Genomic DNA, 24054 nt, shown 5'->3' with positions numbered 1-24054 from the left:
TTGCCATAATCACTATGAACCTTCCCTGACCTCTTGAACTCAGCATAGCATTGTTTCTAGGATGTGGCTTGATTTAAGATACCAGAAAGGCCTCAGAGAGTACAAGAGGGTTTCATCAGCATGTGTTGTGCAAGATTGGTGTTAGTCATATCTGTACTGAACATACCCAACTAAAGTGACAAGTGTCCAAGTACAGTTAGTAACAGGAAGCAGGCTGTGGCTAAGAGGAAATGGTGTAACAGGTGGCAGAAATTTCCAATGTTTGTCAGTAGTTACAAAGCTCCTAGCAGAGCAAATCTTTAAAATTAACCAGTTCATGACAAAGCTATTAATAACATTCCTATTAAACGAAACTGGCCCACCATTGACACTAAGACATCCCTACTGCTTTCTCATTAAAAATACAGTGAACTTTACAACATTGAATGAGAAGACATGTACACTTCTGGGGTTTATCATTTCAGAATTGTCTTATTATAAGGTAAAGCTAAAACAGATGCCATCATGGAAAAAGGTTCCCAGATAACTGCAACAATATTTCAAACAAATGTGCAATTAACAATATAAAGACTGTTGCGATAAACGCAATGGATTTACTCCATTTCTCCAGGTTTCTGTTGACATTATGGCAGAAGATCTGGAGAACCCTCATGGAAATTCTACCCCAGTGCCACAAGTCCCAGATAATATGACCACTCCATACAAATGTGTTAATCAGCAAAAAAATCTGTATAATGGATTTTCACGTCAAATAAATAACTACATCAAGAAAGCAAACTGTAATGATCAGTAACATGTCATTCTAGAATGGTACACTAGGTGGAGCTGTAAGTTTAGTAGGGGGCTACCCACAAGGCAGTAGTCAAGATGGATGCCTGTACACTAGTCCACATGGCAGAATAAATGACTAGCTCAAGCTAGCTGTTCATAATGAAAATGTCTATTTATTTATGAACATAACATGGTACCAGGATTGGTAATATCTGCTGAATATTGTGAAACACGACATGGAGAATTTGAAGCCACCGGAGGGTTTGAAACTCACAGGGAATGTCGACTGCAATTGGCGGACTTTCAAACAACAATTCGAACTCTATATTGCTGCCATCGGGTTCGGTACGATGCCAGACGCAAGGAAAATAGCGTTACTGCTCACGGTTGCAGGCCCACAGGCAATAGAGGTATTTAATACATTTGTCTTTGATCAAGAGGAGGACAGAGAAAAAATGGACGATGTGCTAAAGAAGTTTGATACACATTGTTCTCCAAAAAAGAACGAGACCTATGAGAGGTACGTGTTCCGTTCACGGACACAGCAGCAAAATGAGACTTTTGATAGCTTTGTGACCGATCTGAAACTGAAAGCACAGACATGTAATTTCTCTGAACTGAAATCATCCATGATTCGTGATCAGATTGTGTTTGGTATTCATGATAAGAAAGTCAGGGATAGTTTGTTGAGAGAAACCGAACTAACATTGGAGGATGCTGTGAAAATATGCCATGCCAGTGAGCTAGCTCGGCAGCACGCAAAGACTTTCAGTGAAATTAATAGCGGTGCGACTGTAGGAATGGACAGTGCTGCTGTCGGTGCTGTGTCCTACAAGGGGAAGAAACATGGGCAGAACAGAAATGCAAAGCAATCGGAGGATGGAACGTTTAATTGTAAACGCTGTGGTTACCAGCACCAGTCAAGACAATGCCCAGCGTTTGGGAAAATGTGCACAAAATGTAATGGAAAGAATCACTTTGCCAAACAATGCTTTTCAAAAGTAAAAACAAAGAAAGGGCAACAAGTCAATGTGATTGAGGACACTGATTTAAGTGAGACATTTTTTGTAGGAATGGTGTCATGTGACAATATAGAAAAGGATACAGAAAATGTGCAGCCCTCAGGAATGGACAATGCTGAACATAAAGTTAATGCAGTAAAAGAGGACAAATGGATGATGCCACTGCAGGTAAATGGAGCATTAGTTACATTGAAACTAGACACTGGGGCAAAAGCAAACTTAATCAGTATGAGTGTCATTAAAAATATGAAAGAAAAGCCCAAAATACGGAAAAAGTCAGTACTACTGAAGAACTATAATGGACAGAAAATAGATAGCTTAGGTGTATGCAGACTTAAAGTGACAGTCAAAGACAAAGTGCATCATCTCATGTTTTCTGTTGTGGCTGAAGGACTTGATTCACTACTAGGTGACAAAGCTTGTGAGGACTTAGAACTGGTCATGAGAGTCTACCGTATAAACTGTGCCATAAGCAGACCAGATGACTCAGTGGATTCTGTAGTGAGTAATTTCCAGGATGTGTTCAAAGGATTTGGAGTTCTACCATTCACTTACAAGATCCAGCTAAAGGAGGATGCTCAGCCAGTGGTACATGCTCCACGAAGAGTTCCAGCACCCCTGCGTGACTGGCTCAAGAAAGAACTGGACAGAATGACCACACTAGGAGTCATCAGGAAAGTAGAAGAGCCAACAGACTGGGTTAACTCCATGGTATGTGTAAAGAAAAAGAAAAATGATCTAAGAGTATGCATGGATCCAAAGGACTTAAATGCAAACATAAAACGTGAACACTACCAGATTCCCAAGCGAGAAGAAATCACCAGTGAAATGTCAGGTGCCAGATACTTCACAAAGCTCGATGCCTCACAAGGATTTTGGCAACTAAAACTGGATGAAGAGAGCACCAAATACTGTACCTTCAACACACCATTTGGCAGGTATTGTTTCCTCAGAATGCCTTTCGGGATAATATCTGCATCTGAAATCTTTCATAGAGCGATGGAACACATAATTGAAGGCCTGGAAGGAGTTCGGGTCTATGTTGATGACATCATCATCTGGGGCTCCACACTGAAAGAACACAATGAGAGACTGACTAAAGTGCTACAGAGCATAGGCCAGAATGGACTGAAGCTCAACAAAGCCAAGTGTCAGTTTGGCATCCAGGAAGTCACTTTCCTAGAGATAATCTATCTGGTAAAGGAATAGAGCCAGATATGGAAAAAGTAAACGCCATACTCAAAATGCCCCAACCCACTGACACAAAAGGAGTGCTACGCATCATGGGGATGATAAACTTCATTGGAAAGTTCATTCCTAACTTGTCAGCCAAGACAGCCTGTCTGCGAGACCTGCTACATAAAACAAATGAGTTCGCATGGACAGAAAGACATGAACAAGAGTGGATGAACCTCAAAACAGTGCTGACAACCACACCTGTACTCACCTCCTTTGACCCAACAAAGAGAATCAAAGTGTCAATGGATGCATCAAAAGATGGCCTAGGCGAGGTCTTGCTACAAGCAGAGGGTGAATATTGGAAGCCTGTTGCCTATGCCTCCAGGTTTATGACTGATTCTGAGTGTCGATACGCCCAGATTGAAAAGGAATGTCTAGGCTTGGTAGTTGGACTAGAAAAGTTCCATGGCTACATATATGGACTTCCCACCTTCACAGTTGAGACAGACCACTGCCCACTGGTTGCCATCATAAAAAAAAATCTGAATGAGATGTCTCCAAGGATTCAATGACTCATGATGAAGCTGCAAAGATATGACTTTGAACTGATCTACACACCAGGCAAACACATAGTGTTAGCAGATGCACTATCCCGAGCACCCACAATGAGTCATGTGAGCTCTACTGAGGAAGACATGGATGTTCATGTGAGTGTGGTCACTGCTGCGCTGCCCATGTCAGACACAAAATCAAAACAAATAGCAGAAGAAACAGTAAAAGATACAGTGTTACAAACAGTAATAGAGAACATTCATCATGGTTGGCCAAAAGGTTCCTGTCCAAAGTACTATCACATCAGGTCAGAGTTAAGTGTCGCAAGTGGACTATTACTAAAACAGAACAGAATAGTCATTCCACAGGCTCTACGTCAAGACATGCTCAAAAGGATTCATGAGGGACACCTCGGATTTGAAAAATGTAAAAGGAGAGAAAGAGACACTGTTTATTGGCCTGGCATAAATAAGGACATTGAGAACATGATTGGCATATGTGAGACATGTCAGAAACACCAAAACAAACAAGCAAAGGAACCAATGATAGTAGCTGACTTACCAACAGCACCAATGCAAAAGGTTGGTATGGACCTCTTTCATTTGAATGGTAAAGACTATCTAATAGTGATCGACTACTATTCTAACTATCCTGAGATGGTGCTGCTCTCAAGCACATCAGCAAGCAGTGTCATAATGCATGTTAAATCCATCTTCGCCAGACATGGAATTCCCAGGATTGCCGTTAGCGACAATGGTCCGTGCTTCAACTGTAAGGAGTGGCAACAGTTTGCAGCACATTATGACTTTCAACACATCACATCCAGTCCTCTGTATGCTCAGTCGAATGGTAAGGCAGAGAAAGGTGTTCAAGTTCTCAAACAGCTACTGAAGAAAGCAACAGAAAGCAAGTCTGATTCTTATCTCGCCCTGCTGAGCTACCGAGCCTCCCCTTTAGACTCTGGTTCTTCACCTGCTGAACTCCTAATGGGTCACAAGTTGCGCACAACGCTACCCTGCTGTGCAAAAGAAAAGCAGAGTAAGGAACTAAGACAGAGACTTCAACTGTTAAAGCTGAAACAGAAATCACACTATGACAAGTCATCCAAAACTCTGAAACCATTGACAAGGGATGATGTTGTCAGGATTGAGGATCCAAATGCATGGAACAGGAAAGCTACAGTTCTTGAGGAAGTAGGACCAAGGTCATACACCGTTAGAACTGAGGAAGGACAGGTTCTCAGGAGGAACCGCCGTTCCATCCTGAAAACACAAGAAACTATCCAAGAGCAAATCGATGACAATGCCACAACTGAATCTTGTCACTCACCACCAGAACAATCTAACACAAACACACATACAGGCTCTCATGAAAACACATTAGACTTACCTGTGCTGAGAAGATCCACATGTGAAGTAAAAAAGCCTGATCGGCTTAATCTTTGAGTACAAAGAAAACTATAATAAAAGAATGAAAAGCTTAGAGTTCATAAAGTAAAGCTTTGAAAATGTGTTGACCGTTGTGAAGATGTTTATGTCGTTATGATTGATTGATATTGATTTTGTTTAACCTCTAAGGAAGGGGGATGTAATGATCAGTAACATGTCATTCTAGAATGGTACACTAGGTGGAGCTGTATGTTTAGTAGGGGGCTACCCACAAGGCAGTAGTCAAGATGGATGCCTGTACACTAGTCCACATGGCTGAATAAATGACTAGCTCAAGCTAGCTGTTCATAATGAAAACGTCTATTTATTTATGAACATAACACAAACTACTTTGATCTTTTAAGTAAATCAAATCAGCCATTCAACTTCACTACAGATCTTGTAAGGATGGAAATTTCAAGGTGGTGTAGCAGGAAGTGCTCTTCTGAGCTCTGAGTTAAGGGACAGAGTAGGGACCTTTTACTTTAGTGCTTACTCTGTACCTAGGAATGCTAGATGCTGAAAATCAGTGACAATAATTTGGTGTTCCATTCGATAGAATTGACCACTGTCAATTTAATGAGAGGAAAAGAAAATCAACAAATATCTATCTATTGCTAAAAAGCTCGAATAGAGCACACATTTCCTGCTCACAAACCTTATTTGCTGTGGTCACGATGTTATACTGTACTTTTCTGTCAACATTTATCATTGTAAATTGGTATGTCAACATTTCCCATTCAAATTACTGTATCAACGGTCATAATGTACTTTTTGGTTCTGGTCAGTAGATGGCACTGTTGAGTGAGTTTCTGAAGTCCCTCTTCCAACTCCTTCACCATCTTGTATATGAAAAAGACTTATATTAATCAACTGACAATAAACAACGCCATGGGCAATTTACTAGTAAAATGTACAAAACATTTTTTTGTGCCTTGGCACTTAGATAATTATTAACAATAATGTAAATCTGTACTGACAGTCTAAATAGCCACTTGAACCTTCAGAAATACTTGTAATTTGTTACCCTTTTCCCTTTTTAAAGCTCCCTGCTCATTTTCAACAGGCCATGTTTGTCCTTTTAACTTTCTGACATTCTTTGAACGTGTGTAGAAGGAAGTTGCAAGCAGCACTCTGCTCTTGAAATCCCCCTTCAATAATCAGAGCAAACTGATTAAGGCAACACTCTTGTTGCAGTTTGAAAAAATTGGTAGTTCATGAAACACGCAGTCGATTAACGTTATTTTTTATTGCATCATGCCATGGCAGGTGGATGAGTTGTATGAGACGTTTTGCATCCAGAAAAGGCTCCGAGATGGAGCCTCCAAAATGAAACAGGCCTTTGCAATGTCTCCCTCCACTAAAGGTGCTCGGGAAAGCCTAGCGGAAATAAACAGGAGCTACAAAGAAAACACAGAGGTATGGTCTTATCTTTAATGGCATTAGCTTATGGAACTGCAGCAGCACTGAAGAATATATTTCATTTCAGCAGCAACAGTTTGCTTAGCAAAGAATGCAAAACCCATTGCATGAGAGTAATTCTGTGTCACACGCACGGTTTTTGCTGCACAAAGCAGAGGCGCAACTTTGATGGGTCACTGATTTACGTTAGTACGAGTGGGTAGGCTGGAGTCTTGCATTGAGCATGGTACGAAGGCAATTCATGGCTGTGGATTCCGGTTTTGTGTGGTTGATTAGAAAGTGTTGGTACAAATTGAATAGGGCAGTGCACTCACTGAATAACCAGTTACAGTACTACAGGCTGTCAGGTCCCACCCTCTGGAATTCCCTCCTTTAACCCCTCTGCCTCTCCACTTCTCCTCCCTTAAGATCCTCCTTAAAACCTATGGCCAAGCTTTTGATCATCCCACCTAACCTCTCCTTCAATGGCTCAGCATTTGTTTTTCCTTATGTCTCCGTGAAGAGCCGTGGGTGTATTTCTTTGTTAAAAGCGCTATGTAAGCGCAAGTTGTTGTTGACTTGAGGGTTATTATTAAAGGATTGAGAATCGGGCACACTGGCCTCTGTGCAAAAACACTGCCATTGTCAGAAGTTCTGTGCCGGGAGCTCTAGATCTTAAGATTTACCCCAATACCTCCATGATGGGGAGTGATTTTTTACTGAGAAACATAAGGGAAAGGCTCATTGTGCAGGACACTATCAAGATCAAGAGGATCTAAAAGAAGAAGTATTGATAAATGCTTACTGAGTATAACCAGAAAAATATTTACTGAGAAATTGCACTGGAAAATGAAAAGATACGTAGAAGTGGTACTGCATGAAGAATAAGTTCTTTTTAGGCCTGGATGAAGTAAGCTAAATCAACTGTTTGTGATAAGATAGATTTCAGAGAAATTTATAGAACACGACAGCCATTGTTACAACAACTTCATGGATTTTAAGCAGGCCTTTGACATAGCGAGAAGGGATATGGCATGTCTTGAGGATGTATGGTATTCCTGAGAAACTTGTCAGTGGATAGGAAACTGATGGAATCTTTTAGATCAACAGTTGGGGTGAAGGATATTCCAAGGATATTCACTGTCGTCTAATTTATTTAATCCAGAGTTGGTACTTAATCTGATACTAAGAGATGATATTGGAGGAGTCTCCTTGTGTGGCAGGATTTTAAATAATCTCAGATTTGTTGATGATCATAGAATAGAATCCTAGAAATTTACAGCAGAGAAGGAGGCCATTCAACCCATCATGTCTGTGCTGGCCGAAAAAGAGCTATCTATCCTAATCCCACTTTCCAGTACTTGGTCCGTAGCCTTGTAGATTACGGCACTTCAAGTGCATATCCAAGTACTTTTTAAATGTGATGAGCGTTTCTGCCGCTACCACCCTTTTAGGCAGTGAGTTCCAGATCCCCACCACCCTCTGGGTGAAAAAAGTTCTCCTCAACTCCCCCCTAATTCTTTTACCAATTACTTTAAATCTGTGCCCCTTGGTTATTGACCTCTCTGCTAGGGGAAATAGATCCTTCCTATCCACTCTGCCTAGGCTCCTCATAATTTTATACGCCTCAATCAAGTCTCCCCTCAGCCTCCTCTGTTCCAAAGAAAACAACCCCAGTCTATCCAATCTTTCCTCATAGTTAAAATTCTCCAGTCCTGGCAACATCCTCGCACATCTCCTCTGTACCCTCTCTAGTGAGCTCATATCTCTCCTGTAATGTGGTGGCCAGAAATGTACACAGTACTCTAGCTGTGGCCTAACTAGTGTTTTATACAGTTCAAGCATAACTGCCCTGCTCTTATATTCTATGCCTTGGCTAATAAAGGAAAGTATCCTGTATGCCTTCTTAACCACCTTATCTACCTGTCCTGCTACCTTCAGGGATCTGTGGACATGCACTCCAAGGCCCCTCTGTTCTTCTACACTTCTCAGTATCCTACCATTTATTGTGTATTCCCTTGCTTTGTTAGCCCTCCCCAAATGCATTACCTGACACTTCTCTGGATTGAATTCCATTTGCCACTTTTCTGCCCACCTGACCAGTCTATTGATATCTTCCTGCAGTCTACAGCTTTCTTCCTCACTATCAACCAGGTGGCCAATTGTTGTATCATCTGCAAACTTCTTAATCATGCCCCCTACATTGAAGTCTAAATCATTGATGTGTACCACAAAAAGCAATGAACCTAGTACTGAGCCCTGTAGAACCCCAGTGAAAACAGCCTTCCAGTCACAAAAACATCTGTCGACCATTACCCTTTGCTTCCTGCCACTGAGCCAATTTTGGATCCAACTTTCCACTTTCCCTTGCATTCCATGGGCTTTTACTTTTCTGACCAGTCTGCCATGTGGGACCTTGTCAAAAGCCTTGCTAAAATCCATGTAGCCTACGTCAAACACACTACCCTCATCAACCCTCCTTGTTACCTCCTCAAAAAATTAAATCAAGTTAGTCAAACACGACCTTCCCTTAACAAATCCATGCTGACTGTCCGTGATTAATCTGTGTCTTTATAAATGATGCTATTAACCTGATAGCAACCTCTAAAACAAATTTGTAGAGAATAACAGATACAGTGTACATGGTGAGTAGAACAGTTGGATTACAGATTAACATAAAGAAGACAAATGTCATGTCATTGGGAATCATCGGGAAGATGTACACATTACAGTTGGAGAGGATGCCGTTGAACAGGTGGAAAAGTATACTTTGGTGGGTTAGTCTCAGAGAATGGGAGTTATGAAGAATACATCAAAACTAAAATTGGTCGTGCTTCTGCTGAAGATTAAGCAGAATATAGAAGACCAATGATATTTCAGTAAAAATGAAGGTAAGAGTTTATGAAGTGATGGTTATCCCATATTATTATATGGATCTGAGTGTTGGAAAGCTGTTGAGGCTAGGTCAATGGAAAATTTCAAAACTGAGATTGATAGATTTTTGTTAGGCAAGGGTATTAAGGGTTACAGAACCAAGGTGGGTAGATAGAGTTAAGATGCTGGTCAGCCATGATTTAATTGAATGGTGGAACAGGCTCGAGGGGCTGAATGACCTACTCCTGTTTCTATGTAACATGAGGAACTCATGAGAAAAGTCGACGAGCTACTAACAGCAGAGATGAGTTCATTGAGAGGAATACTGGGAGTATCCAGGATGCAAATAATCAAGAATGATATAATAAGAACATGGCCTGGACAAGAACCAACACTTATACAGAAGATCCAAGAAAGATGACTGCAATGATTTGGGCACGTTTCAAGAATGGAAACAGCTAGAATACATTTCATGCCCCTGCATACATGGAACAAGAAGCCGAGGAACACCAAGGAAGCGCTGGATAGACATTGCCAAGAGTGACTTGTCACAGAAAGGGAAACAGATGACTGAAGCGGCTGGGCTAGTTCAGAACCGATATTAATGGAGTGAATTCATTCAGCCCCATCGATGCTGCTGATGGGAATTTAGTAGTTAATAGTTGTAATGATTAATTGGGTTTTAAAAAGCCTGTGAATTATAGAAGAGGAGACTTAGGGAGGTAAGGATTTCCATAGTTTTGAGGACTTGGAAGAGAATGAGTTAGACAAGGAGACAGTGCGATAAGTCTTGATTCTAACACAGTAAGGATGAAGGGAGGAGGAAGAGTGTGCATCACAGAACACTTGCATACAGGAAAGGTAAGAGTTGCAAACAATTGGTGCAATATTCACTGAATGGGTAAAGGATTGCCAGCCATAGTGGAAGTGTGCTCAGAATGTATTGTAGCACCGTATGAAGGCTAAGACATGTGGATGATCTTTGCATGGCTGACCTCTCCTTAGTCATCCCACTGCAACGCTAGAAACACTCACACTTTGTACTTCAGAGACTCAATGCCAAAAAAAAATGCTTTTGTGAAAACAACATTCCCCAGCAGCAGCATCTTACAGCAGCCATTAGGAAGCCACGTTGTATTAGCACACTAACCATTAAGTAGAACCATAGCAGAAAGTGAGTGCAAATAGATAGATCCCGGATACACTAAATGCACCATATCAAACTTGACCTTTATATTTAAGAAGCAGACACTTATTCTATATTTTATTGAAATATGCATTATTTATATCACAAATAAATCATTTTGATCATTGTCAAGGTGTTGTGATTATTGAAAATTACCTAAAAGCTGTGTCGTTGAGCTGGGACTACATCCCAGGTCTAAAGCTCAATATCCAAATGCATCCCAGCTGTAAGGATCCACAGCCAAATAATTATTGGGGTGGCTGACCTAACATCTAAATCCTAGACCCAGACAGGCTTGTCCACTTGTGCTTTGATTGGAGAAAGTCTACAATTTACTCTGTTCGACAAGATACCAACTGCAGTGGAAATTGTAAATAGCCACTGGACTCCTTGCTACAGTATTTTTCACCCATCCAATAAAAAGCAGTTGCATATTTAATGACAAAAGCAAAATACTGCGGATGCTGGAAATCTGAAATAGAAACAGAAAATGCTGGAAATACTCAGCAGGTCAGGCAGCATTTGTGGAGAGAGAAACAGTTAATGTTTCAGGTCGGTGACCTTTCATCAGAACTGACGAAAGGTCACCGACCTGAAATGTTAACTCCGTTTCTCTCTCCACAGATGCTGCCTGACCCGATGAGTATTTCCAGCATTTTTTGTTTTTATTGCACATTTAATGATTGGCTTGTTCTTTGGTGCAAGGCAGGAGTTAGTTCATTTGGGTAAAAGAAATAACTGCTCGTTTTCAAATAAACCTTTGAATGTCCAGGAGAAAGCATTTCATTAAACAATATAAGCACATCTCTGATGGATCTCCAATGTCACACAAGCTTTTCTGTACTGTTCACCTTGACATTGTTAGGCCTAATGTGCTGCTCTGTGTGTGCCTTGGACTGACAGTAACTCCCTTCACCCTCAGGCATTGTGCTCACTGGAGGGAGAGATTGGAAGCCTACTGGGAGAATTTCACATTAAGATGAAAGGTAAGTATTAACAGAGTAAAAGTGGCACTTTTTTTTAATATGTTGCCTGAGGGGGCAGGGGATAATTTTACAAGTCTGCACTATTGTTGTGTGTGTGTGTGTGGGGGAGGGGGGGGGGGGTGTCCTTGCCTAATAGGAGCTACATCAGAAATTCGGGTGCATAATACCCATGACTTTCAGTCCAAATTAGAAAATCACATGCTTGAATTTCAGATAGGAACCCCCAAACCCCCAACAGATGACGCTTAAATATATATATATATATATATTTCTATATATATATAAATAAATGAGTCTGTCTGTCTGTGTGTATGCGTGCGGTAAACTCAAAAGTTATAGAGCGTACCTACACATATGTTATATCAAAAGAAAGCTTATGATTAGGGGAGTGTCATAGGCATGTTTATTTTTTGGTCAGACAAAAATTGTTCGGACAGTTTACAAAAAACGGACACAATCCGCTCATTTTAACAAAGCTTCTTCGGCGTGACTGACGAGTGGATGGACCAATCGACGGGCCGCATTAGTGTTGAGTGATGTGATGGTTGACCAATCCTACGGGGGAACCGTGGTATGATGCGTCATGGGGGGCGTTTCATGGCGTGTGTGGGCGGGGCCTAAGCCTGCGGCCTGCCGTGAGTGCAGGACCGGGAAAAGAGATACAGAGACAGAGAACCGCGCGGCCCGAGAGACAGCGAGCGGGGAGCGGTGGCGGCGGTGGGCCGGAGCGGCAGCTGAGCTGAGGTGAGTCGGGCCAGGCCTGAGGCGCTAGGCCGCGCACGGGGGCTCCGGGTCACCGCGGCCGTGCTCTGAGTCCAACCCCTTCCCCGGGGTGTCTTCCTCTCTTCTCTATCTCCTTCCCTCACTCTCTCCTTCCCCCTCCCTCTCTCTCTCTCCTTCCCTCTCTCTCTCTCCTTCCCCTCTCTCTCACTCCTTCCCCCTCTCTCTCTCCTTCCCCCTCCCTCTCTCTCTCTCCTTCCCCCTCCCTCTCTCTCTCTCCTTCCCTCTCTCTCTCTCCTTCCCCCTCTCTCTCTCTCCTTCCCCCCTCTCTCTCTCCTTCCCCCCCTCTCTCCTTCCCCCCTCTCTCTCTCCTTCCCCCTCTCTCTCCTTCCCTCTCTCTTTCCCTCTCTCTCTCTCTCCTTCCCTCTCTCTCTCTCTCTCTCTCTCCCCCTCCCCTTCCCTCTCTCCTTCTCTCTCTCTCTCTCTCCTTCCCCCCCTCTCTCTCTCTCTCCTTCCCCCCTCTCTCTCTCTCTCCTTCCCCCTCTCTCTCTCTCTCTCTCCTTCCCCCTCTCTCTCTCTCTCTCTCCTTCCCCCTCTCTCTCTCTCCTTCCCCCCTCTCTCTCTCCTTCCCCCCCTCTCTCTCTCTCTCTCTCCTTCCCCCCCTCTCTCTCTCATTAATGTCAATGATAGCATTGCAAAGTTATAATTCTGCTTGCTACCTCCAAATTCACATAGAAGGAAAACTGTAAAACCTGGAGTATATGGCTACTGGCAATCCCCATTAACAAAAAACGAAGCTAAACAACCACCTCCTGGGTGCTTAGCAAGAGTTCTTCAATCCCAACAGTTTTATAAACAGTTTTATAAACATGGCAGAGGGTTCTTCAGTTCCCTCGGCAATGCCGGGTACTCCAGCTAGTATATATATATATTTGATTTCTGGAAAATATTATAACACTGATATTTTCCTGAAAGTCAAAGGATTTATTTTGTGATAATATTCTTTAACAGACTGGATTATGGCGGATTTCACTGAGAGTTTCCAAACCAGGCTGGTTTGCTGGAGTTTCTGTCCTCCCTTCCCCTCTAATTCCACCCCCACCCTCCCGACCCCAACTGAAGCCAGTGGTGTGCTGATCTCTGTATGTGCCTTGGACTAACAGTTACCCCCTTCACGCTCAAGCATTCCACTCACTGGGAAGCCTGCTGGGAGAATTTCTTGCTGGGATACGGATCCACTGCATCAGCAACCCCAGCCCATTTGGAAAAGAAGAAAAACTTGCTTTATATAGCACCTTTCATGACCTCAGGACATCTAAAAATGCTTTATAGTTAATGAAGTACTTTTGAAGTGTAGCCACTGTTGTGTGTTCTTCATGCATAGGCTGTGGTTGTCAGCAGGTAGTTCAGCTTCATCATTCATCATCCATACTTTCCAGCAGGAGTCATTGGATAGCAATCACTCAGCAGTTTTCTGTTATTTTGTACCAATTAACTGGCTGTTTAACTGCCCGAGAATTGTTACAGGATCATTTTTTATGATGTTTGCAGTAACAGGTTCATTATAGCGAGAAATTGCCCGCTTAAGAATCGCGTGCACCTGCCATTTTCTTGTAAATTACTGCAAAATTTTTTGTATCTTTTCTTTTCAAACAATGACGAAAATATATAGGCCTAGAAATTCATTACAGCCACTTTTGGGGCGGTAAAGTCGGGCGGCCGCTAAAGTTTGCGCCCGGCGCAAATTCGAGGCCACTTCTCCGATATTCATTAGCTTCGCCCTAAGAGTTTGCTCGAGCGCTAAAACTGGCGATGCACGCCTCTCTTTAGGCGTTAAGCCGGAGGTGCTGAGCGAGAGCGCCGAGGCCGGGCGCAGCGCAGGTGCGGCCATTTCTTGATTGACAGCAGACACCCTGGCGCCGGCCAGCTCTTAAGGGGGAAGGGTCGACTTGGTCTGCTGCCACGCCCTGGATAGTGGAGCCCTGCAGCTAGGCCTGAACACTGCTGCTGGACCCAAATAGCACCTGAAACCATGGAGAAGGCCCGTGAACGAGCGCAGCGCTTCTCAGAGCTTGATCTGAGGGTGCTGGTTGGTGCTGTGGAGAAGAGACGCCATATTTTGTTTCCGGACAATGGCAGGAAGCCGCCGGCCCGCGTCTACCGGAGAGCCTGGAGGCATGTTGCCACCAAGGTGACATCCAACAGCGAGGTCCCCAGGAGCGGTGTCCAATGCCGCAAAAAGCTAAATGACCTCGCCAGGATTGTCAGGGTGAGTACCCTTTCCAGTGTCCTCCTCATCCTTGCATGTGCACCTCACATTATGGGCAAAGGGACCTGAAAGCCCTAATGGGCAGCCCTCATGCAGCAGCTATGGGACACTCATGAACATCAATTGCACATTGTGCACTTAACACACTGGCCAGGCTATTCGACTATGGGAGGCAGTGCACACAAGATCAGGGCTACACACTGGCCAGGCTATTCGACCATGGGAGGCAGTGCACACAAGATTAGGGCTACACACTGTACTTAGAGGCCGTCCTTTCTCTTGCAGGCCAAGCTGGCCAATAATAAGAGGAGCCGGACTGCGACCGGGGGAGGCGGACCCCAGATCCAGCCGCTCACCGAGCTGCAACATCGCGTGGAGCGCATCATGGGTGCCCGGGTGATTGGCCCCGTTGCATCTGGAGATGCCGACCCTGTTCTGGGCACCAATGGTAAGGACATCACCTTTTGGACCTCTCTCGTCCCACTTGCGCATCAGATCTACATCCTTTGCCACTGTCCGACCAATGCGCTGAATGCCACCACTCATGCATCCCTCGCTGACGCCCTCTCCTCACTCTAAAGCTACTCTTGTGCCTTCCTGCTTTCAGATGGTGAGGAGGAGGTCCCTGAACTTGCCAGTGACAGCCCCTCAGAAGAGGAGGAGGAGGAGGAGCAAGAGGAAGGCGGCCCATCTGGGGAACCCTCAGCCGCGGCAACCCATGCCAATGTAGGGGACACGTCTCCCCTGGAGGGGAGCGTGGGGGAAGTGTCGGAGGGGAGGGTAGCTCCTGGGACCAGCGGCCTGCAGAAACGCGGGAGGGGGGTGGAAGCTCAGCGGCCTTCTCCCCAGAGGGGGGAAGGGTCGGAGGGGAGTCCAATTGCTGGGCCCAGCGGCGTCCAGCAATGCAGGAAGGGTCGGCCAGCTCGGCGGCCTTCTCCCCAGAGGGAGAGTCCGGCCTCCAGTCCGGAGACGGCCAACGCCGAGGAGTTGCGCCGCCTCGAGGGCTTGTCTGCGGACTCGGAGCGCCGGCACACGGAGCTCATGGGGGTAGTGGCACGGTTGCCTGAGGCCATCGAGTCCCTGTCTCGGAGTGTGACCGAGTTCGGGGCCTCACAGGCCACCAGTCGGGCGGAATTCGGGGCAGCTCAGGCAGCGAGTGGCCAGGTGATCAGTGGTGCCGTGCAGTCACTGGGTGCTCTGATGCGGTCACTGAACAGGTCAACACGGGCACTCACTGCTGCCACACTCGCTGTGTCAGCCAGGCATCGCCAGGGCACCTGGCGCGCTGCAGCAGCACAGCGGTCTGTCCCTCGGCAGATTGGTGCGCATGCTGCAGTGCTGGCCCGGCCGAGTGCCAGTGTCTCAGGCGACCAGCGAGCGCCTGCCATCCGCCAGCTTGCCCCCATTCCTCCAGCCGCCCCTGCCACTCCCCCAGTGGAGCTGCCAGGAGCTGCTGCAGCGACTGATGCTGGCCAGCCACAGCTGCAGCATTCACCAGCCGGCCCCTCGACAGCCAGACCTCGTCTAGGCCGACCCCCAAGGGCATCTGCCGTCACGACATGTGCCCCTCAGGAGCCTGCCCCCAGCCTTGCAGCAGCCAATGGCCTCACTTTGAGGAGGAGCAGCAGGGCGTGCAGGGGCCGCCAAAGTTTGCAGAAGGCATCGCCCTCGCGGGCCACTAAGTAGAGGGTGTGTCCAAATGTTGTGTTTTCTGGAATGTGTGTTTTGTGAAGGCCGAGGATGAAGGCCATTTTTGTTTACATCTTTTGTTAATGCTCCCCAGGTTGTGGGAGTGAGTCATGTGTGTGAGTGTTTTTTGGGGGTTTCGTCTGTTTTTGGTTTTCATGTGGGAAGGGCCCTGAGTTTGTACAATAAACCATTTTATTTATTCACATTGTCCAGGTTTGATCTTTGAAGTGTTTGTTGCCTTAACCGGCTGACGGCTTGCGGAGCGGCTGCAATCATGTTCTTTCATTGGCACAAGCCATTCCCTGACAGGGGGCCTAGAAGTGACGGTCAATAAGCCGCCGACGGGCGGCCCTTGGACCTTCTGCCTCCCTCCTGGGCTGGTACTCCTCGTCCTCCTGCTCCTCCTCCTGAGGTGGTGGTCCAACGTGAGGTGGCAGTGCCTGAGTCCTGCGGATAGCCAGGTTGTGCAGCATGCAGCAAACGACGACGAATTGGGAGACTCGCTCCTGCGAATACTGGAGGGCTCCCCCGGAGCGATCCAGACAGCGGAACCGTTGCTTGAGGACGCCGATTGTTTGTTCTATGATGTTCCTAGTCGCTTGATGGCTCTCGTTGTATGCCTCTTCAGCAGGGGTCGTGGGCGCGCGGAGCGGGGTCATGAGCCAGGTACACAAAGGATAGCCTTTGTCCCCTGTAGTGTCCGTGTGTAGATAAAGACACTGAAGGCAGGAGTTGGTTCATAGGTATTTACTAAGCAAATCTGGGGGGGGTTCTAAAGGATATACACAATACACAGGCTTATATAGCCCAAGTGGCAATTACCGGCATTACGCACACCTGGGGCTCTTAAAGGCACATACACCACAATTGTTCTTAAAGGCACATACACCACAATTCCTCCCCTTCTAGCTAACTAGTACATCATATTTTAAGTAATTATTAATTACATGTTATATGCAAAATAATATACATTGCTGTATTAATTAATTATAAGTTAGTCTCTCAGGAGGCTTCCGGACTCGGTCCGGATAACGCCTCGGGGGTGTAGTAGTTTCTGGTGGTGTAGTAGGTTCTTCTGGCAAGGCTGATTCGGCTTGAAGGCCAGTGTCGGGTTCATCGGGTTCCAGTATCACCGGATCGGAGGTAGATATGGGTATCTCTACTTCATCGTTAGATGTATAGCGTGGTGGTGTAGGTTGTCCCTTTTCGGATGACTTGATGATTTGGTCAACATGGCGCCTTATTATGCTTTCTCCGATGTCCACGGTATACATCAGTGGTCCTAGTCGTGTGCAGATAGTTCCAGGCTGCCATTTCTCGGTACGGTAGTCCCGGGCCAAAACCGGTTGGCCTATCTGGAAGGCCCTAGTTGGCCTTTCATTCATGCCCTGAAACTGCCGGTTCTCCACGTCCCTTCGGATGTTGGGCTTGACCAAATCCAGCCGGCATCTTAGGTTTCTATTGTAGAACATCATGGCGGGAGTTTGGTTTGTAACCATATGTGTTGCATTCCTATATGCCAATAAGAAGTTATCCACCTTGTGCTGAAGTTTTATGTCTTCATTACCCATGGCCTTTATGGCCTTCTTAAAGGTCTGGACAAACCTTTCAGCCAATCCATTGGTGGCGGGATGGTATGGGGCGGACGTGTAGTGCTTTACCCCATTGTTCTTTAAGAACTTTCTGAATTCTTCGGACACAAATTGCGGTCCATTATCAGAACATATCTGTTCCGGCAGCCCATTCCTGGCAAATATGGTCCTTAATACTGTGATGGTTTTTTCTGTGGTGGTGGAGGACATCTTTATTACCTCCGGCCACTTGGAGTGTGCATCAACTGCGATTAAGAACATTGAGTCCATAAATGGACCAGCAAAGTCGATGTGCACCCTTTGCCAGGGAGATGAGGGCCACTCCCATGGATGTAGAGGGGCCTGTGGCGGAGCATTTTGGACCTTCTGGCATCCTAGGCAGCTCTTGGTCATGTCTTCGATGTCTCCATCGATACCTGGCCACCATACAAACGCCCTAGCTAGGTTCTTCATTTTCACTCCACCCAGATGCCCCTCGTGAAGCTCCTTTAGCACTTTATCCTGGAGTTTGGGTGGAATCACCACTCTGGATCCACACATCAAGGTTCCTCGGCACACTGACAGCTGTTCTCTTCTTTGCGAGAATGCTGGCAACAGTGGTTCGCCATGTGCTGGCCATCCCTTCATTGTTAAATCGTAGACCCGTGAGAGAGTAGGGTAATTTCTGGTCTCCCTTTCAATGGCAGAATTTGTCACCGGTAGACATTCCACTATGGTAGAGTGGAATATCTCTACTGGGTCTACTGTAGGTGCCTCTTCTATCGTTGGCAACGGCAGGCGCGATAAACCGTCAGCATTCCCATGCTGTTTTGACCCTTTCTATTCAATGTTGTATTGGTGTGCCCCTAGAAAAAGGGACCACCTCTGTAGTCTTTGTGCCGTCATAATGGGGACACCTTTCTTAGGGTTGAATATGGAGATGAGGGGTTGATGGTCAGTCAGCAATGTAAATTTTTGTCTGTGTAGGTAATGGTTGAATTTCTTCACTCTCCATACCAGGCTGAGTGCTTCCCTGTCTATCTGGGAATAGTTACGCTCAGCTGAGTTCAATGAGCGTGACGCAAAAGCTATCGGCCGTTCCGAGCCATCAGGGAATCTATGGGACAATACCGCTCCTATGCCGTAAGGGGATGCATCGCACGCCAGTCTGATTGGTAGTGATGGGTTGTAATGAGCCAAAACTTTCTCGGATGTGATTAAGTCTTTACGTTTATGGAAGGCACGTTTACAGTCTTCGTTCCATTTCCAAATCACTCCTGTGTGTAGAAGATCATTAAGAGGGTGTAGAATAGTTGATAAGTTCGGTAAAAATTTATGATAGTAATTTATTAATCCCAGGAATGACCTCAATTGTGAAACATTTTCAGGTGCTGGGGCTTTTATAACTGCTTCAATTTTTTCAGGTGACTTATGCAACCCTTCCTTATTAATTATGTGGCCACAATATGATATCTGATTTTGGAAAAATTCGCACTTGGGGCGATTTGCTCGTAGGCCCCGTTCTTTCAGCCTAGTGAGCACCTGCTCCAAATTGGCAAGGTGCTCGTTGTCATTTTCTCCTGTTATAAGGATGTCGCCTAGGTAACACTGAGTCCCCGGAATCCCTTGCAGGACTTGCTCCATAGCTCTTTGCCAGATAGCTGGAGCTGATGCTACTCCAAAAACCAGTCGATTGTACTGGTACAGGCCTTTGTGTGTGTTTATTGTGAGAAACTTTTTAGAGGTCTCCTCAACCTCCATCTGTAGATATGCCTGTGCCAAGTCAATTTTTGTGAAACGTTTTCCTCCGGATAGTGAGGCGAAAATATCTTCTATCCTCGGAAGAGGATACTGTACCGTGTGAAGGACCGGGTTTACAGTCACCTTAAAGTCTCCACAGATGCGAATTTTTCTCTGTTCCTCAGAGTTATTTTTCAATGCTTTTTTCATGACTGGAACGATGGGTGTTGCCCATTCGCTCCAATCTATTTTGGATAATACGCCTGCCTTTTCCAAATTCTCCAGCTCTGCCTCGACTGCCGGACGTATTGCGTATGGCACCGGTCTTGCCTTAAAATTTTTTGGAATTGCTGCATCTTCCACTTTTATTGAGGCGGTGATGCCTTTCAAGGTTCCTAGTTTCTCTTGAAACACTTCTTTGGCGTTGGCCAAGATGTCTTTTAATCGTTCAGGTATGATGTCATCATTGTTTTTTTCCTTACTGGTCACCGTCAGTGCCTGAATGGAGTGCCAGTCTAAACGTATCTTCCTTATCCATTCACGTCCCAACAACGGTGGACCACCATCTTGTAGAATGTATAAATACAACTTTTGTATTTCTTTGCCGTTGTATACCACAGGCACCTTTATTTTTCCTTTGGGGTATACTTTCTGCCCCGTATATGCTTTTAAGATAATGGATGTGTCTTTTAGAGGTATATGCGAAAATAGCCTCTCGTAATCTCGTCGATTTATTACGGTTAGAGCTGATCCTGTATCTAGCTCCATTTTAACTGGGGACCCTGCTATTATGAGGGTAACCCAAATGGTCTGGTAATCTTCATTGGCAATTACATTATGTAATTTGAGAGAGCTTAGTCTCTTGTTCCCGGAGTCGCTATCGCTCTTCTGGTCTTTGGAGCTACTGTCCGTCATCATTTGTACCTTTCTGTGCTTTTCCTTATTGATTCTTTTCCCGTTAGTGGATTTTTTATTTTCAGATCGGCATACACGTGGAATGTGTCCCATCTTCCCGCATCGCCTGCATGCTTTTTCTTTGAACCAGCAATCCCTCTGGTCATGGTTGGATCTGCCGCAGCGATAACATCTCTTGAAACCCCGTGTCATTTCATGGGTGCCGAAGTCCTGTGGCCTTTGCTGTATCTTTGCAGCTCCTATTGCACTGAAAGCCTTGTCCAGTGTTAAATCTTTTCCAGAAGATACCTTTTTTTGTGTTTCTACACTTAGGGGATCGCAGATGAATTTGTCTTGCAGAGAATCTGCCAGTCCTGCCTCGAATTGGTAGTGTAGGGTATCAACAATCTCCTCAAAATTCTTGTCCATCGGTTCGGCTGGAGTGATTAAGTTGCGTAACAGCTTGTATGTTTCTGCGCCCATTAGATCCAGAAGCACTGAAGCTTTTTTTTCATCTTCTATTCCATTTGCGGTGCAAAACACCTCCACTCTTTCTACATATGTGGTCCAATCCTCTATCTTGTTATCAAAAACATCAATATTGCCAAAGTTAGGCTCTGTTTCGTTATCAAAAGCATCAATATTGCCAGACTTAGGCATTTCAAAAAAGATATGGCGCTTCCCGCGCTTTTTTTTTCTCTCTGTAGCAACGATATGGCGCTTCCTGCGCTTTCCCGCCGCTGCTACCGATAACAACGCTGTTTTACTGTGGTTTCCGTTTATTCACTGTTGGAGACTCGTTCCCGACGGAGGTCTAAACGCTGACCCGCTTGCCGCGCCGGCCGTCTCCCGAGTGCACCCTCCCAGTCCGTCATTGCTTGCCTCCGATTTCGCTGCCTGTCTCAGCTGTAGAGCCTGACGCTGGAGCCCCAGCCTGACGCCCAGGAAGGATTAGCGCAGTACCTGCCACCAGCTTGGCCAGCTGGTGAAACCACAGTTTCTATTACTTCCTTGAGTCTTCTGGACGCTGGAGGAATCGATGTCCTTGAGGTGCTGCCGAATTGCAGGTAAGTCCGTTTCCACTTCGTCGCCACTGTAGTGTCCGTGTGTAGATAAAGACACTGAAGACAGGAGTTGGTTCATAGGTATTTACTAAGCAAGTCTGGGGGGGTTCTAAAGGATATACACAATACACAGGCTTATATAGCCCAAGTGGCAATTACCGGCATTACGCACACCTGGGGCTCTTAAAGGCACATACACCACAATTGCTCTCAAAGGCACATACACCACATCCCCGATAAGCCATCCTCTTGGGTGAGGCTGTGCCTGGAACATGTCAGCCACAGTTGTCTGTCGCAGGATAAAGACATCGTGGCTGCTGCCTGGAAAGCGGGCATTGACAGCTAGGATGCGCTGCCTGTGGTCACACACCAGCTGTACGTTGAGGGAATGGTAGCCCTTCCGGTTGCGGTAATCCTCGGCATGCTCCAGAGGTGCCCGCAAAGCCACATGCGTGCAGTCAATGGCGCCCTGCACCATAGGGAAGCCCGCTAGTCTTGCAAATCCCACTGCATGCTGCTGCTGCTTCTCCAGGGTCATGGGGAAGGAGAAGAATTGACGTCTCCTTCTGAAAAGGGCATTGGTCACCTGGTGGATGCAGCAATGCACGGCGAACTGGGAGATGTTAGCGATGTCCCCAGCAGCGGATTGGAAGGAGCCGGTGGCATAGAAGTTGAGAGCCACCGTCACCTTCACTGCCACCGACAGAGACGTCCTGCGCATCAGCTGTGGACGCAGATCTCTGTGCAGCAGCTGGCAGATGTCTGCAACCACCTCCCTTCTGAATCGCAGCCTCCTAACACACTGCGCGGCAGACATGGTCAGATAGGAGGACTGCTGGCGGTATACCCTGGGTGGGTAAGGCCTCACTTGGCGACGCCTGTTGCCCCCTCTGCGTCTAGCCAGGGCTGCCACTCTCTCACGGCGTCTGTAAGCCCTTCCGGCATAAGGCTGAAACTCAGCGTTGGCACCCAGTGCAGCCCCCATTATATGCTGGCAAACACTGAGATCTCAATGAAGGCAAAGATAATTGCTAAGCTCTGGCCTGAGCCAAAAGTACCTGTCCTAGTGTTGGGCCAAAGCAGTAAGCTCTCCTCCTTGGTCTCTCTCCAAAAAACCGTTGCACAAGAGTGAATGCTGCAAAATGGCTGGCCTTTATAGTGCAGGGTAAGTGCCCTTTAATTTGCGCTCCCCGCGGCCCGCCTCGGCTGTGTACCATTCCACTTCACAGTCGTTAGGGCCGCCCGGCGCACAATGGGGCGGCGCGAGTGAAGTTCCGGTTCCGGGCGCACAAAGGGCGTTGCACGACGAAATGACGTCATGATCTGCGCGCGCAGCAGGGCGCGCGCTAAGACTTTGCGCCGGCGCTAAATGTCTACTGAAGTTGGGGCGAGGCGCAGATCGCGCTGCGCCCGGATGCTAAGCGCCTAGCACTCGAGATCTACTCCTCCTAAGGCGCTAACGGCTGGCGCGCCCAACTGAATTTCTAGGCAATAGAGTGGGAGCGAAGAGTGAAAGATGATCTCAGCCGTGGCTTAGTGGCAGAACTCTCGCCTCTGAGTCAGAAGGTTGTGGGTTCAAGTCCCACTCCAGGCTGACACTTCAGTGCTGTACTGTTGGAGGTGCCATCTTTCGGATGAGACTTTAAACCGAGGCCCCATCTGCCCTCCCAAGTGGATGAAAAAGATCCCATGGCATTATTCAAAGAAGAGAAGGGGAGTTCTCCTGGTGTCCTGGTCAATATTTATCCCTCAACCAACATCACTAAAATAAATTATCTGGTCATTATCTCATTGTGGTTTGTGGGCACTTGTGTGCAAATTGCTGCCGCGTTTCCTACATTACGATAGTAACTACACTTCAAAAAAGTACTTCATTGGCTGTAAAGTGCTTTGGGACATCCTGAAGTTGTGAAAGGTGCTATATAAATACAAGTTCCTTCTTCCTTTCAAATTTGGAAATCATAATAAGAACATAAAAACATAAAAAATAGGAGCAGGAGTAGACCATTCGGCCCGTTGAGCCTGCTCTGCCATTTAATAAGAACATGGTTGATCTTCTACCTCAACTCCACCTTCCCACACTATCACCATATCCCTTGATTCCCTTAGTATCCAAAAATCTATCGATCTCAGTCTTGAATATACTCAACGACTGAGCATCCACAGCTCTCTGGGGTAGAGAATTCTGAAGATTTACAATTCTTTGAGTGAAGAAATTTCTCCTCATCTCAGTCCTAAAGAGCCGACCACTTATTCTGAGAATGTGACCCCTAGTTCTAGACTCCCCAGCCAGGGAAAACATCCACCCAGCATTCATCCTGTCAAGCCCTTTAAGAGTTATGTTTCAATGAGATCACCTCTCATTCTTCAAAACTCTAGGGAATATAGACTTATAATGTGCAACACAGAAACAAATAAGAGATAGTATATTGTTGGTGGATACTGCAAGTATGTATTATAGAGATGTAATCTGAGCAATTGCACTGTAATACACTGTTAGGTAAAGTGTGGAATATTCCATAGAGATTACTGAGGCGTCTTTTCCTGTTTTGTGCTGGGACATTCAATGATCACCGAGGTGGAGCACGTAGAGAAATAGGCACCATTGTGGACTTGTGACCCTCTCCACCCAATTTTCCTCTGTATGCTCCACCTGAGTGATTAATTAATGCCAAAGTGCAAAAGAGGAAATCTGTCCTGTTATTTTCA

The 24054-nt window shown here is 46.0% G+C and overlaps 1 protein-coding gene across 9 annotated transcripts in view; it reads left to right on the top strand.

The window, feature by feature from the left end:
- ripor2 (RHO family interacting cell polarization regulator 2) overlaps positions 1 to 24054 on the top strand; it is a 212418-nt gene that overhangs the window by 141768 nt on the left and 46596 nt on the right. For all 9 annotated transcript variants that reach the window (XR_015078498.1, XM_085988863.1, XM_085988860.1 and 6 more), the window contains 2 exons: positions 6221 to 6370; positions 11335 to 11398. Coding sequence is in view for 8 of the 9 variants with exons in the window: in XM_085988863.1 (XP_085844989.1) it covers positions 6221 to 6370; positions 11335 to 11398 (214 nt within the window). In the remaining variant the exon portion in view is untranslated. The remainder of the gene's footprint in view (positions 1 to 6220; positions 6371 to 11334; positions 11399 to 24054) is intronic.

This window comes from Somniosus microcephalus, chromosome 5 (assembly GCF_052327205.1).
Source record: "Somniosus microcephalus isolate GS21.2 chromosome 5, FLI_Smic_1.0, whole genome shotgun sequence".
NCBI lineage: Eukaryota > Metazoa > Chordata > Chondrichthyes > Squaliformes > Somniosidae > Somniosus > Somniosus microcephalus.
Note: the sequence above shows the minus strand (reverse complement) of the source record. Positions and strands in the feature narration are given on the sequence as shown.